This window comes from Takifugu rubripes, chromosome 10 (assembly GCF_901000725.2).
Source record: "Takifugu rubripes chromosome 10, fTakRub1.2, whole genome shotgun sequence".
Taxonomy (NCBI): domain Eukaryota; kingdom Metazoa; phylum Chordata; class Actinopteri; order Tetraodontiformes; family Tetraodontidae; genus Takifugu; species Takifugu rubripes.
Window position 1 is genome coordinate 7,062,625 of NC_042294.1, and position 16,311 is coordinate 7,078,935.

The following is a 16,311-nucleotide window of genomic DNA, read 5'->3' on the forward strand; positions in this document are numbered from 1 at the left end:
AAACAAAGGAGGAACACATGAAGAAATTTCGGGGAATTCCAAAAAACCAAGGAAATTAATAATAAACTTGTAACAAACCTGTTTCTAAAGTACAGTTACCAAACATTAAAAACACAAACAAAAAATGTTTTGTATATAGTCACCTCAAATTGTAGCCACATGAAGAGAATTGTGGTAGAAGTATGGATGGATGTTGTTTTTATGTCAACTTTTTACATGGTCACTGTAAAGTGTACTGACACATGTGATCAAGATATTGAAGATAATCAAGTCCAATAGGGCAACTGTTGCTTCATTCATACCATGGACCTTTAGCACTCTATTGATGCTTGCTGTGTGCACCTGCTTTAAAATAAGTGATTAAAAAGGGCAAGAAGGAGGCGGCACAAAAGGAGCTCCAGAGGTCAGCCGGGGGAAATGGCAGACTCTGTTCGGACAGGTCAGCAGTTTAAGATAGGACTGAATTCTAAAGATAATGAAGTCTCAATTCACCTATGATGCTTTACTTTGTGTATCTGAAAAGAGAAAATACAATGGTTGAGCCACCACTTATCAGTTCATTAACTTAAAATCAGCTATTCATGATTCATGCTCCTCATCATTGGATTGTTGCCCTGGGCATGAGATTTACTGCAGAAAACTGTCAAACATCCTTTTTATTGAACTCAGACTACGCTGAAATAAAGTCCAAAGCATTTTTGAAAACACTCCAAAGTCTCAAATCACCCATTAAGCTTTACTTTGCTTTGTTTAGCTGGAAATGGACACTACCCCAAAAAGAGAAAATTCGTTTCACTTCTTCAAGATATCATATTTAAGAAAGAAAACATGTGTTGAGTTTGGATTTACATGGTAAGTGTTTTATCTGTAAAACTGATTTTATCTGATTTTGTTCACAATTCTGCCTGTGGAATAAATTGTGATATCTGCACAGCAGACTTGACAATGTTTGGAAGTTTTCAAAAGTCGATGTGTTGATTTTTCATGTTTTTCAAAATCTTATTCTAGGTTTTCAATAAGTAGGGTATATTATGCACTGACCTTGTTAGGAGTCCCGAGTGTTTTCCTTCTCCCCTCCCCATCTGTGTCTTGTCTGTGTTTCCCCTGTCTGTCTATTCTCAGGCTGGATGGAGTGGCTTCCGGAAGAAAGCTACTGGCCCTGATGGCATCAACTTGCTCTATGGAGTACTCCGGCACATCTTTAACCTGAGCCTCAGTCTGGAGAGAGTTCCACTCCTACTACTGCACTACGTCCAAAATCTCTAATTTGCACATTCATTTTTCTTCATATAGTCTAATATTCCCTTCTGTATATAATTTCCCCCTCTGTATATAATGTATAATGTACATAGTAATGTACATAACAAAATAGTTCTTTTTCCCTTTAGTGTTGTATATCACTGGCTACTTCTGTAACACGTGAATTTCCCCAATGTGGATCAATAAAGTTTTATCTTATCTTATCTTCCAGACTCTCCCCTGTCGGGCAATCGACACACACCTGAGACTGATCTCCAGCAAATGAGCCACACCTGCCATCCACTTTAAAAGCCTGGTCAACTCTCCAATCATCGCCAATTCATTGTTAACCCCTGTTTCCAGTTTGGAAATAATTATTCGTCTCTCCCGCAGATCACATTTTGGATGCCTGTTTGCGCTGCCTAGCATGCCCCAGCTTGACCCTGTTTGGCTTTGTTCTGAACCAGGTCTTCAGTAAATTTGATTTTCAACATAACTCAGTTGTGTGTCTGCATTTGGGATCTTGATTTGTGTCTGTAGTGCCTAACAGACCTTGAATGTTGGAAGTTTTGGCTCATGTATCTACATCACACAGCTCATCTTTGGAGCCATTAAACATCCTTCATTTGTCAGCTAGTAGTGCAACATCAAAATAAAAAAACGTCCAGACTCAAACACTAAAAATGCTTCTCTACCTTAGGAACAAGCCCACCTCATTCTCGTTCAACAGTACATGTGTGAAAGAGGCAGTGCTGAATAAAACAGTTAAACTACAAAACTGATTCATTTTTTAAAATCAGCTTCACTTTAATACATTTTTATTTCATGCGTGTATGATGCATTGTTACTGATTTAAGTGATTTTCTGTCAGACCTTAGAGACATAAATATCATTATTCTGCGAAAAACTTGCAAAGCTATTAAAATTCTTTAAAGAAATTGTATGCAAAAGACGATCATATAAAGTAAATGGGATTGGTCCAAGAACAAAACCTTGTGGAATTCCATGAACCCAAACTAATAATTAACTTGTAATAAAGTCCATACAGTAAAGTAGTTTCTAAAGTAATGTTCTCAAACATAAAAATGACAATATAAATATAGTTATTTGAATGCAAAATAAAATGAAAACCAACAAAACATACAGGTCAGCGGTGGGCTTTTATTTTAGTTTTTTATAAATGTGTGAATATTCTTTCCTTCAGAGATTATTCTCCATATATTCACTTTATGTCATATTATATCCTCCCGATTGTAGAGTTTTTGTGTTGTATATTATTGTAGAGTTTTTAGTCCAGTCATATTTCTGCTATCTATATAGGTTCTGCCTGAAATCTGCCTGAGTCAACAAAATGGGCTCCAGTGTGATGCCAGTGAACTGGCAAAGTCTTGAGCCTTCCATTAGATTGTCACTTAGAAGGTCTTATGCTGTATACATGTTGAATAACTCAGACACGAAGAAAAAAATTATTATTTATTGTGATGTATTTTAAATTCTCGGGGTTTACATCAACCCAATGGACAAAAGGGAGGTGGATGAAACGGGCTTATCCAAAAGAAAATGAATGGCAAATTAAAAGCAAACTCTTACGCGACAATCGTCCTGTGCCCAAGCACGGTTCGTCACAGCCTTTCATTAAAGGCCTCCAGCATTCCCCTTTGTGTGTTTATTGGGATTGTTTTCATATGTTTAGATTTCTGACCTGGTTTTTCCTTGACAATTTGGACTTACGGTACAACCCTGAATTTTATTTTGAATGTCTCAAACTGTCTATTTTGATCAGAATTTCAACTTTTTTTCACCTCACTTATATATCAAAAACCGTTGGAGTTTGTTCTGTGTTAAAGGAATTGATTCTTAATAACAATACAATCATTATTGACATCATTATACTGAATGCAGTCATTGACATAAATCAGCACCTTTTTCTCGCATACAGCAGTGTCATGGACTGATCCCATTATCTCTGGTACTGGCTGTGGTATTTGCTGGTATTGCCTGTTTGTTACCATACTGGAGGATCAAACAACTGGTTATCATTGAAATTCCATTATTTGTAAGTGGTTACATCTTAGGAGGAGGGAGGAGAAGGTTATAAGCATATATACAGCATATATTATAAGCATATATATAATATATACATAATATAATATACAGTATACATATTATAAGCATATATACATAAATATAGAATAAAATAGAAATAAAATTACAACATAAAAATTACACAGTTATTGTTATTGGCTGGGTTAGGATGAGTTATACAGTCTGATGGCGGACGGCAGGAATGACTTCCTGTACCGTTCATTAGAGCAGCGAGGCTGCAGGAGTCTGCTGCTGAAGCTGCTTCTCAGTTTGTCCACTGTGTTATGGAGGGGATGGGAGGGACTGTCCAAGATTGTCCGCAGTTTCAACACCATCCTGTCCCTCACCACCTCGTCCAAGTTTGCAAGTCTACAGCCAACAACAGACCCTGCCTGAGTTTGTTAAGTCTGTTGGTATCCTTAGCTTTAATGCCTGCACCCCAGCACACTGCAGCAAAGAAGATGGTGCTAGCCATGACAGACTGGTAGAACATGTGGAGCATCCTGCTGCAAACACTGAAGGACCTGAGTCTCCTGAGGAAATAGAGTCTGCTCATTTAGGAGAGTCTTCATCCATTATATAAAATGATCACTTCTATAACGGCCAAACTATTTATGTTGTTGTAGAACAGACAAATTGCCCTCAGTAATTCCCCAGGTATAGTGCTAGGTAGGTCTGACCTGATCTTTATTTACTTTTCATTTGTTCTATGGTGGCTAGTTACTTGTCGCTCATAATGTAATTTTTAATGGCATTCCAGGTCCAAATAAAGTGGTTAATGATTAATCAACCGGTTTACACCTACACTATACTGTATATCTCCATGTGCTTGGCGTTCCCTTTTTCAGAAAGAGAAAGCCGGGCATTTAACTTCTTGCCAATATGAGCAATTTTGGACAGACCCTAAAAGAAGCTGGGGAGTTTGGTTTATTTCAGAAATCCTTACTAGTGGCACTCTGTATCCCCACCCTACTTGGTAACTTTTACATAGTTGGTCAGGTTTTTACAGACTTGAGGTTCCCACATCACTGCAACACTGACTGGATCTTGGAGCTTGCACCCAACCTGACCAAGGAGAAACAAAGGAATCTCACCCTGCCTTTAAGCAAGGATGGACTGTTTGAAAGCTGTAAAATGTTCACCCCTGTGGATTGGGATCTGGAAACCATTGAACTTTATGGGATTAACAGCACAACTGAATGCCTAAATGGATGGGACTATGATGCACCCAAAGGTGCCGTCAGTGTTATGACAGAGGTGAGGCTGGAAAAAAATCACATCTCATACTGTTTTTGTGTTGCTGTTGTAGTTCCTCTCCGTTGCTCTTATTTGTCCATAATGATTGTGTCTCCATGGTGTGGTAGAATCCGTGGGCAACATCACAGGTTGTAATCACCGAAATTTTCGACTGTAACCGGGTGAGCCCATAAAAGCAGAAATAAAAACAAATGAACAATGAGGGAAGAGATCAACAAAAAAGGAGCTGAAGCAGGGTCATATTGGGAACAGAGAACAGGAGTTTTACCCTAATTACTTTTCCATGAATACATCCATGAACATATCCATGTGTTTGTGACATTTGTAAAAAACAACACAGGAGAGATGGCTTTTGCATTTCTGTTTTGTACATTCGTGCAAATGGCGGTGGATGCTATCAATGAGAGAAGTGGGGATCTGCTAGGCTAATGCTCCTCTTCTCCAGGTTTCCCATCATCTCATGTTCTAAATTTAGACAATGAGTACCGAGTGCTCCTCAACCTCCACCCAGGAGTTTTTCAGAGCCGTTCTAAGCATCTACTCTGGAGCAAGGACTCAGTTAGGCCCCATAAAAGTTCCTGCAATAGGCTGGTTGGGGGAAATTCCTGCAGTGGAAACATGTACCTTCTATTTGCCATTAAATGATTTTGCTTTTAACTTGTTTGTTCTTCTCTTTACACATTTTTATTTCTGTCATTTAGTTTGACCTCGTTTGCGACAAAAATGGTTTGATCGAAGTCTCTCAGTCCATATTTATGGCAGGTTTTCTGGTTGGAGGGCTGGTGTTTGGGGCAATTTCTGACAGGTATCACATTTATTCTCACCTTGTAGCTGAATCAGACCAGTCCCGCTGATGTGTAAAACTAACTGATGTCTTTTCTATCCTGTCTGTAGATTCGGCCGACGCGTCACAATCCTGCTCGTACTCTTTGTCGTACTGTTTGGTGGTGTTGGTGCTTCGCTTTCACCAAGTATTTATGTTAACATGTTCTTCAGATTCTTTTACGGGATCTCTGTGGTCATTGTTGATACTGCATGTGTGTTAGGTAAGCCTGATTTTCACAGATGTAAATGGCTCAGTCTCTGCTTATTTTGATTGCAAATCTCAGTTCATTGATTCAGTTTCAAAGGCGATGAATGTTGGTGTCAATAACATCATGAATGAATGCATTATACTGGCTACAGTACTAAGTCAGTAAAAGGCTGAGTAATTCCCTTTGTGTTATGCAGTGGTGGAATGGACCAATGCCTCAAAAGTTGCTCTTTCTACAACATTGCTGATCTTGTCGGGTAATTTGGCACTGATTGTGATTCCTGGTATTGCCTATTTGTTACCTAACTGGAGGATCATGCAGCTGGTCATCATCAGCCCTGCTCTTCTTCTAGTGGGACTGTACTACTGGTCAGTAGCTTCCTGGATCATAATGCATTCTTCATCAAGGACTCAAAGAGGTGGATTGAATATGACGTCTTTTGTTTTATGTTGTCTATCAGGCTTCTCCCAGAGTCGGCTCGCTGGCTCCTCACTCAGGGCAAGAAAGAGGCAGCACAAAAGGAGCTCCAGAGGGCAGCCAGGGTAAACGGGAGGAAGATACCAGAGACTCTGTTCGGACAGGTCAGTAGTTTAAGATTGGACTGATTTCTAAACACTCTGAAGTCCCAAATCACCCATGATGCTTTGCTTTGTGTAGCTGGAGATGGAGACTCAGCTCAAAAGAGACAATTTGTTGGACCTTTTCAAGACATCATATTTAAGAAAACTGACATTCATTTTTGGATTTACCAGGTGTGTATGTTCTTTTTGAAGGTAGAAAATAAAAGCTGTTTTAATTGGACAAAAATGTAATGTAATGGTTAGCAGTCTTGAAAAGTATTAGCCATGTGGTTTTTACAATATGTTTTTTTCCAAAACATTCTTTCTAGATTTTCAATTGATCTGGTCTTTGTAGAACTAACATTGAATGTTGGAGATTTTGGCTCAAATATCTACATCACCCAGGTCATCTTTGGAGCCATTGGAATTCCTTCATATTTATGTAGTTGCATCTTAAATCAACACTTGGGAAGGAAAAAAAGCCTAATAGGATATTTCGTATTGGCTGGTGTTGCTTGTCTTTTGGTCCTGGCTATTCCAGCAGGTACTGTACAGCAATTTTACTTTCAATTTTTTATATGCAGTTAAGATTGTTACACAGAAATGGAAGCTGTCTTTTGTTTATTGTCAGCCAGACAATGTCCAGTATGGGAATAAAATATATGACTACGGTAACTGACACCCAGAAAGTTTAAATTAAATATGTCCTCAACATTTAATTTAACTGAGTAAACATCTCTAACAAACCCCACAAAAACATCCTTTAGATCCCACCTTATTCTGGGCCAGCAGCACATCTGTGAACGAGGCAGTGTTGAATAGTACAGTTTCAAGTATCATTTCTCATTTTCTCATCAGATCTTCCTGTTATGGTCACAGTTTTGGGTGTGTTGGGGAAATTCTTCATCTCAGGTGCTTACAGCACATCCTATATTTTTACAACAGAGAGCTTTCCAACCAGTTTAAGGTAATATTTATTTTCTATAACAAATGCAATCATATACAGTTCATTATAAACCTCTGTAGTTTTTTGATACAGGTGATTATAGGATATTTTATGGATTACAATTATTCCACTCATGTAGGCAGAATGGCTTGGGTGTAATCTCACTCTGTGGCAGTGTGGGGGGAATCGTCGCTCCCCTGGTCAGACTCCTGGAGGTCTACCACTCCAGCATACACACCCTAATATTTGGTATATTCCCTATTGTTGCGGGAGGTTTGTGTTTGCTACTGCCTGAAACAAAGAACAAGGAACTTCAGGACCACATCGATCCCAAGTGAGCCAATAAACTTTCAACATAGAGACTGGAATAGAACAAAAATAAATCAAGAGTATGCTAATTGTCTTGTTTTTCTTCCAGAAAACCTGAACATGGAGCTACAAAGTTGTGAATCTATGTGCAGAGGGGCAGTTCTGAATCAAAAATGAATATAAACGTTTTTGCTGTAAACACTTTGTAAGACAATAAATATGGTGGGCTTTGGTTGTACTTTTAATTTTTACTTACAAACTATAAAATTGATTATGTTAATCAAATTTGCTGTAATCCGTTGTTATTTGAAGGAAATGTATGATGCCTCGTGACTAAATAAAGTGATTTTCTGTGAGATGTCCCTCAAAAAAACATAAATATTTTCATTATTTTGAGAAACATTTGCAAGGCAATGGTAATGAACATGTTTTTAAAAAACAAAAGAGATTGGAATTGGTCCAAGGACATAATTTCAGGGAATTCCCAAAACCAAGGAAATTAATAATTAACTTCTAACAAACCTGTTTCTAAAGTACAGTTACCAAACATTAAAAACATAAACAAAAATGTTTTATAAATAGTCACATATTTTTAATTGACAAATTTCTAAACCTTTGAGGTTTAGAGGTTTAAAGGATATTTTCACACTGTAGTCTAAAAAATGACTGTACAGTCTCTGATCTTTATTATTTTGATCTCATCAGGTGCATTCTCAGTCACCCTGTTGTTGAGCATTTTAAACAAGGAAGAATTTTTAATAATTAAGACAATTAATTTTAATAAAATGGAGCTTTTACTCACAAATTATTGAGGTGCATTCTATGAGATACATCCACCTCATATTGTAGCCACATGAAGAGAATTGCGGTAGAAATATGGATGTATTGAGGGGTGCTGTTTTTATGTCAACTCTTTGCATGGTCACTGTAGAGAGTACTTACACATGTGATCAAGATACTGAAGATAATCAAGTCCAATAGGGCAACTGCTGCTTCATTTATACCATGGACCTTTAGCACTCTATTGATGCTTGCTGTGTGCACCTGCTTTAAATAAGTGATTAAAAAGGGCAAGAAGGAGGCGGCACAAAAGGAGCTCCAGAGGTCAGCCGGGGGAAACGGCAGACTCTGTTCGGACAGGTCAGCAGTTTAAGATAGGACCAAATTCTTAACATAATGAGGTCTCAATTCACCCATGATGCTTTGTTTTGTGTATTTGGAGATGGAGACTCGCTGAAAAAGAGAATATAAAATTGCTGAGCCACCACTTATCAGTTTATTAACTTCAAATCAGCTATTCATGATTCATGCTTCATGCTCCTCATCATTGGATTATTGCCCTGGGCATAAGATTCATTGCAGAAAACTGTCAAACATCCTTTTTATTGAGCTCAGACTACGCTGAAATAAAGTCCAAAGCATTTTTGAAAACACTCTGAAGTCTCAAATCACCCATTATGCTTTAATTTGCTTTGTTTATCTGGAAATGGACACTGCCCTAAAAGAGAAAAATTGGTTTCACTTCTTCAAGATATCATATTTAAGAAAGAAAATACATGTTTAGTTTGGTGTTTGCATGGTAAGTGTTTTCTTTGTAAAAACACATCATTTTATCTGTTTTAATATCTGATTGTGTTCATAATTCTGCCTGTTGAATAAATTGTGATATCTATGAAGCAGACTTGAAAACTTCAAAAGTTGAAATGTTGATGTTTGACATGCTTTTCAAAATTTTATTGTAGGTTTTCGATAAGTCTGGTCTACTATGCACTGACCTTGTTGGATCGCAATACCTCACGTGTGTCACTGCCAATCTGCGTGTTCTCTGAATGAAGACTTCAAGAAGATAAATGCCAATTTCAAAATGTATTTAGCAAATAGAACCAATTCAAGATACAAATATTACAGAGCTCCGGGCCAGTTCATAACCCTACAAAAACAAAGTCAATTGTCAGGGCATGAAGTCTGACAACCGAACTATCCCTTGACCCAGTCTTTTATAGAAACACATATGTAAATTATTGATGCTACTCCAGTCCAATCCAGTCCTTCTGATTGGATGAACTCATTTTCTTCTTCCAGTTCCATTGGAGAACAGGTCTTGTTCTCAGCCCTTGAACAGTCCTTGTTCTCTGTTGTTTCCCAAATGGCCAGGTCAAAGTCCACATTCTTCCCTCAGATGAACTTATCAACACCACGATGCTGTCGAGTTTTAAGATGTTTGTTTAACACTTTTAGCCTGACTGGCTCCCCCTCTTACAACTGTATAAACAACAATCATGTAAAGGAAGGGTCAACTGACTGCTTATCTTTATTTCACTTGTTAATGATTCAACCATGCCTAACTTCTAAACTAATTCTAACAGAAAACATAAACATATGGTAAAAAGTAAACACAATTCTCGTCACCAGGTATACTGCTAGGTAGATCTGACCCGATCTTTATTTACTTTTCATTTGTTCTATGGTGGCTGGTTACTTGTTGCAGATAATATTTTTAATGGCCATCCAGGTCAAAATAAGGTGGTTAAAGATTAATCAATCGGTTTACGCCTACAGTATTTATCTCCATGTGCTTGTTGCTCCCTTTTTCAGAAAGAGAAAGCCGCCCATTTAACTTCTTGCCAATATGAGCAGTTTTAAACAGGCCCTAAAAGAAGCTGGGGAGTTTGGTTTATTTCAGAAATGCTTACTAGCGGCACTCTGCATCCCCACCCTACTTATTACCTTGAACATAATTGGTCAGGTTTTTACAGACTTGTGGTATCCACATCACTGCAACACCGACTGGATCTTGGAGCTTGCACCCAACCTGACCAAGGAGAAACAAAGGAATCTCACCCTGCCTTTAAGCAAGGATGGACAGTTTGAAAGTTGTAAAATGTTCACCCCTGTGGATTGGGATCTGGAAACCATTGAAGCTTATGGGATTACCAACACAACTGAATGCGTAAATGGATGGGACTATGATGCACCCAAAGGTGCCGTCAGTGTTATGACAGAGGTGAGGCCGGAAAAAAAAATCATATCTCATACTGTTTTTGTGTTGCTGTTGTAGTTCCTCTCCGTTTCTCTTATTTGTCCTCAATGGTTGTGTCTCCACTGTGGGGTAGAACCCCTGGGCTACATCACAGGTTGTAATCACCGACAGTTGTGTGTGACGTAACCGGGTGAGCCCATAAAAGCAGAAATAATAACAAATAAACAATGAGGGAGGAGATCAACAAAAAAAGAGCTAAAGCAGGGTCATATTGGAAGAGAACAGGAGTTTTACCCTAATTACTTTTCCATGAATACATCCATTTGTTTGTGACAGTTATAAAATACAACACAGGGGAAATAGCTTTTGCATTTCTTTTTTGTACATTCATGCACATGGCGGTGGATGCCATGAATGAGAGAAGTGGGGATCTGCTAGGCTAATGCTCTACTTCTCCGGGTTCCTCATCATCTCATGTTCTACATTTTGCCAGTGAGTACCAAGTGGTCCTCAACCCAGGAGTTTTTCAGAGCCGTTCTAAGCATCTACTCTGGAGCAGGGACTCAGTTAGGCCCCATAAAAGTTCCTGCAATAGGCTGGTTGGGGGAAATTCCTGCAGTGGAAACATGTACCTTCTATTTGCCATTAAATGATTTTGCTGTTAACTTGTTTGTTCTTCTCTTTACACATTTTTTCTTTCATTTAGTTTGACCTTGTTTGCGACAAAAGTGGTTTGATCGAAGTCTCTCAGTCCATATTTATGGCAGGTTTTCTGGTCGGAGGGGTGGTGTTTGGGGCAATTTCTGACAGGTATCACATTTATTCCCACCTTGTAGCTGAATCAGACCAGTCCCGCTGATGTGTAAAACTAATTGGTGTCTTTTCTGTCCTGTCTGTAGATTCGGCCGACGCATCGCATTCCTGCTCGAATTCTGTGTCATATCGTTTGGTGTTGTCGGTGCTGCGCTTTCACCAAGTATTTATGTTAACATGTTCTTCAGATTCTTTTGCGGGATCTCCGGGGTCGTTTTGAATACTGCATGTGTGTTAAGTAAGTCTAATTTTCATAGATGTAAATGGCTCAGTTTCTGCATGTTTTGATTTGAAAACTCAGTTCATTGCTTCAGTCTCAAAGGCGATGAATGTTGGTGTCAATAACATCATGAATGAATTATATTGGCTACAGTAGCAAGTAAAAGGCTGAGAAATTCCCTTTGTGTCATGTAGTGGTGGAATGGACCGAAGACTCAAAAGCGGCTCTTTCTACAACATTGGTGATCCTGTTGAGCACTCTTGCACTGATTGTGATTCCTGGTGTTGCCTATTTGTTCACTAACTGGAGGATCATGCAGCTGGTCATCATCAGCCCTATTCCTCTTCTAGTGGGACTGGGCTACTGGTCAGTAGCTCCCTGGATCATACTGCATTCGTCATCAAGGACTCAAAGAGATGGATTAAATATGACCTCTTTTGTTTTATGTTTTTATGTCTATCAGGCTTCTCCCAGAGTCAGCTCGCTGGCTCCTTACTCAGGGCAAGAAAGAGGCAGCACAAAAGGAGCTCCAGAGGGCAGCCAGGGTAAACGGGAGGGAGATACCAGAGACTCTGTTAGGACAGGTCAGTAGTTTAAGATTGGACTGATTTCTAAACACTCTGAAGTCCCAAATCACCCATGATGCTTTGCTTTGTGTAGCTGGAGATGGAGACTCAGCTCAAAAGAGACAATTTGTTGGACCTTTTCAAGACATCATATTTAAGAAAACTGACATTCATTTTTGGATTTACCTGGTGTGTATGTTCTTTATAAAGGTAGAAAATAAAAGCTGTTGTAATTGGACAAAAATGTAATGCAAGCATTGCAGATCTAACACAGGGTAGCAGTGTGGTATTTACAATCTGTTTTTTCACACATTCTTTCTAGGTTTTCAGTTAATCTGGTCTTTTATGAACTAACATTGAATGTTGGAGATTTTGGCTCAAATATCTACATCACCCAGATCTTCTTTGGAGCCATTGAACTTCCTTCATTTATATGTAGTTACATCACTAATCAACACTTGGGAAGGAAGAAAACCATACTAGGATATCTCGTATTGGGTAGTATTGCTTGTCTTTTGATCCTGGCTATTCCAGCAGGTACTGTACAGCAATTTTACTTTCACTTTTTTATATGCAATTAAGATTGTTACACAGAAATGGAGGCTGTCTTTTGTTTATTGTCAGCCAGACAATGTCCAGTATGGGAATAAAATATATTATTAACTGACACCCAGAAAGTTGTATGTCCTCAACATCCAGTTGAACTGAGTAAACATCTCTAACAAACCCCACAAAAACATCCTTTAGATCCCACTTTATTCTGGGGCAGCAGCACATCTGTGAACTAGGCAGTGTTGAATAGTACAGTTTCAAATATCATTTCTCATTTTCTCATCAGATCTTCCTGTTATGGTCACAGTTTTGGGTGTGTTGGGGAAATTTTTCATCGCAGGTGCTTACAACACATGCTATATTTTTACAACAGAGAGCTATCCAACCAGTTTAAGGTAATATTTATTTTCTATAACAAATGCAATCATATACAGTTCATTATAAACCTCTGTAGTATTTGATACAGGTGAATATAGGATATTTTATGGATTAAAATTATTTCACTCATGTAGGCAGAATGGCTTGGGTCTAGCCTTAACGTGTGCCTGTGTGGGGGGAATCATCGCTCCCCTGGTCAGACTCCTGGAGGTCTACCACTTCAGCTTACCTAGGGTGATATTTGGTATATTCCCTATTTTGGCGGGATGTTTGTGCTTGCTACTGCCTGAAACAAAGAACAAGGAACTTCAGGACCACATTGATCCCAAGTGAGTCAATAACCTTTCAACATAGAGACAAAGATAAATGAAGAGTATGCTAATTGTCTCCCCCCCCCCCCCCCCCCCCCCCCAGAAAACCTGAAGATGGAGCTACAAAGTTGTGAATCTATGTGCAGAGGGGCAATTCTGAATCAAAAATGAATACAAACATTTTTGCTGTAAACATTTTGTAGGACAATAACTATGGTGGGCTTTGGTTGTGCTTTTAATTTCAAGTACAAACTATAAAATTGATTATGTTAATGAAATTTGCTGTAATCCGTTGTTATTTGAAGGAAATGTATGATGCCTAGTGACTAAATAAAGTGATTCTCTGTGAGATGTCCCTCAAAAAAAACATAAATATTGTCATTATTTTGAGAAACATTTGCAAGGCAATGGTAATGAACAAGCCAGGCGAGAGATGTAATCTCACCACCTAGTCCTGGGCCGGCCACGAGGCCGCCTCCTGGTGGGACATTTCCGGAACACCTCTAAAGGGAGGCGTCCGGAAGGCATCCTAGCCAGATGCCTGAGCCACCCCAACTGACTCCTCTCGATGTGGAGAAGCAGCGGTTTTACTCCGAGCCCCTCCTGGATGTCCGAGCTTCTCACCCTATCTCTAAGGCTGAGCCCGGCCACCCTGCGGAGGAAACTGATTTCAGTTGCTTGTATCCGCGATTTCGTTCTTTCGATCATCACCCAGCGTTGGACTGGGAAGTAGATCGACCGGTAAATCGAGAGCTTTGCCTTCCGGCTCAGCTCCTTCTTCACCACAACGGATTGGTTAAGCATCCGCATCACTGCTGACACCGCTCTGATCCGCCTGTCGATCTCCCGTTCCATCCTACCCTCACTCGTGAACAAGATCCCGAGATACTTGAACTCTTCCACCTGGGGCAGGACCTCCTCCCCAACCCGGAGAAGGCACTCTACCTTTTTCCGAGCGAGGACCATGGACTCTGACTTGGAGGTGCTGATCCGCATCCCTGCTGCTTAGCACTCGGTCGCGAACCGTACCAGCATTTGTTGGAGGTCCCTGACTACGTCATCTGCAAAAAGCAGCGACGAGATCTTCCGCCCACCGAACTCGACACCCTCCACTCCCCGGTGGCCCTCCGGGCCGGGTACACAGCTTCCCTTTTAGATGTTCCATGGTGGGTCTTGTGAACCATTCTTTGTCTGACCCTTCACCTAGGACCAATCTGCCTTGGGAGACCCTACCAGGGGCAAACTGCCCCGGACAGCATAGCTCCCAGGCTCATTAGGGTACGCAAACTCCTCCACCACGATAAGGTGATGGTTCACGGAGGAGCCCTCAAAGAAACATAAATATTGTCATTATTTTGAGAAACATTTGCAAGGCAATGGTAATGAACATGTTTTTAAAAAACAAAAGAGGAACACATGAAGAAAATGGGATTGGTCCAAGGACATAATTTCGGGGAATTCCAAAAACCAAGGAAATTAATAATAAACTTGTAACAAACCTGTTTCTAAAGTACAGTTACCAAACATTAAAAACACAAACAAAAAATGTTTTGTATATACTGTAGTCACATATTTTTGAACTGCCAAGGTTCTAAACCTTTGAGGTTTAGAGGCTTTTTATACAGTCACATATAGAAATTAAAAAAAATACTTATAGGTACATAAAGTTTAGGTTACCCCACAGGTTGTTATTAAAAATAAAAATATTTTTAAACAGACACACTTCTAAACCTGTGAGGTTTAGAGGTTTAAAGGTTATTTTCACACTGTAGTCTTAAGATATGACTGTACAGTTTCTGATCTTTACTATTTTAATCTTATCAGGTGCATTCTCAGTCACCATGTTGAGCATTTTAGACAAGGAAGGATTTTTATTTATTATTTTATTTTTATTATTAAGACACTTCATTGTAACTAAATAGAGCTTTTATTCACAAATGGTCCGAAGAAGCCGAGGAGGCCCTGAAAGACTGTTTCAACACAACCCTGTGGGATGTATTCAGTGACGCCCATGGGGAGGACATTGACCTCACCAACTGCATCACGGACTACATTAACTTTTGCGTGGAGAACACTGTACCCACCAGGACTGTACGGAGCTTCTCCAACAGCAAGTCCTGGATCACCCCAGACATAAAGGCCCTCCTGAAGGAGAAGAAGAGGGCTTTTGTGTCTGGAGACAAGGAGGAGCTGAAGACTGTGCAGAGGGAACTGAGGAGGAAGATCAGACAGGAGAAAGACAACTACAGGAGGAAGATGGAAAACCAGCTGCAACAGAACAACATCTGTGGCGTATGGAAGGGACTGAAGACCATCTCGGGCTTCAAGGAGCAGAAGTCCCAACCTGTGGGTGACCGGGGGTGGGCTAACGACCTGAACTTGTTTTTCAATAGATTTGATCAGGTACCCACCCCTCCCCCAGCCCAGTCTCCTCTGCTGCTACCCCCGCCACTGTCTGTGCCCGCAACCCATTGTTCCTCCTGTCCCCCCTCCCCCTCTCTCATGAACTTCAGCCCATACATTCCCGACACTTCACACCCTGGCCCATGCCCATCCCCCCCACCAACACCTCCCTGCTCCAGCCTGTCCCTCACACCAAACCAGGTGAGGAAGGCCCTGAAGAAGAACAGGGCCAGGAAAGCGACAGGTCCGGACGGCATCAGCTCCAGGCTCCTGAAGTCCTGCGCAGACCAGCTGTGTGGGATCTTCAGTCACATGTTCAACCTGAGCCTGAGGCTGGGGAGAGTGCCACAGCTGTGGAAGACGTCCTGCATCGTCCCAGTGCCAAAGACACCGCACCCCAAGGAGCTCAACAGCTACAGGCCGGTAGCTCTGATGTCTCATCTGATGAACACGCTGGAGAGGCTCATCCTCGCCCACCTGCACCCACTGGTGAGCTCCTTCGTGGACCTCCACACCTCCCTCACTCACCTGGAGAAGGCTGGGAGCACTGTGAGGATCATGTTTTTTGATTTCTCCAGTGCATTCAACACCATCCAGCCCAGGCTGCTGGGGGACAAGCTGCAGGTAGCTGGAGTGGATCATGTTGGATCGCAATACC

At 40.5% G+C, this 16,311-nt stretch overlaps 2 protein-coding genes across 2 annotated transcripts; both read left to right on the forward strand.

Moving 5' to 3' along the window:
- The first annotated feature begins 3,858 nt into the window (after positions 1-3,858).
- LOC101067592 (solute carrier family 22 member 13-like) lies at positions 3,859-7,837 on the forward strand. The gene is made up of 10 exons (XM_029842866.1): positions 3,859-4,581; positions 5,283-5,386; positions 5,476-5,627; positions 5,812-5,983; positions 6,076-6,196; positions 6,273-6,367; positions 6,505-6,719; positions 7,034-7,142; positions 7,261-7,455; positions 7,540-7,837. The coding sequence occupies exons 1-10, from the start codon at positions 4,207-4,209 to the stop codon at positions 7,568-7,570; spliced, it is 1,569 nt and encodes a 522-aa protein (XP_029698726.1). The 5' UTR covers positions 3,859-4,206; the 3' UTR covers positions 7,571-7,837.
- A 2,169-nt stretch (positions 7,838-10,006) lies between these two features.
- Positions 10,007-13,619, forward strand: LOC115251328 (solute carrier family 22 member 13-like). The gene is made up of 10 exons (XM_029843135.1): positions 10,007-10,434; positions 11,117-11,220; positions 11,310-11,461; positions 11,638-11,809; positions 11,907-12,027; positions 12,104-12,198; positions 12,332-12,546; positions 12,848-12,956; positions 13,074-13,268; positions 13,354-13,619. The coding sequence occupies exons 1-10, from the start codon at positions 10,060-10,062 to the stop codon at positions 13,382-13,384; spliced, it is 1,569 nt and encodes a 522-aa protein (XP_029698995.1). The 5' UTR covers positions 10,007-10,059; the 3' UTR covers positions 13,385-13,619.
- The last annotated feature ends 2,692 nt before the right edge of the window (positions 13,620-16,311 follow it).

Coding starts and splice junctions, on each gene's coding strand:
- LOC115251328 (XM_029843135.1), top strand. CDS start 10,060: ATGAGCAGTTTTAAACAGGCCCTAAAAGAAGCTGGGGAGTTTGGTTTA. Junction 11,462..11,637: donor GAATACTGCATGTGTGTTAA/GTAAGTCTAATT, acceptor TGTGTCATGTAG/TGGTGGAATGGACCGAAGAC. Junction 12,957..13,073: donor AGCTATCCAACCAGTTTAAG/GTAATATTTATT, acceptor TCACTCATGTAG/GCAGAATGGCTTGGGTCTAG.
- LOC101067592 (XM_029842866.1), top strand. CDS start 4,207: ATGAGCAATTTTGGACAGACCCTAAAAGAAGCTGGGGAGTTTGGTTTA. Junction 6,368..6,504: donor TTCATTTTTGGATTTACCAG/GTGTGTATGTTC, acceptor CATTCTTTCTAG/ATTTTCAATTGATCTGGTCT. Junction 6,720..7,033: donor GGTCCTGGCTATTCCAGCAG/GTACTGTACAGC, acceptor TTTTCTCATCAG/ATCTTCCTGTTATGGTCACA.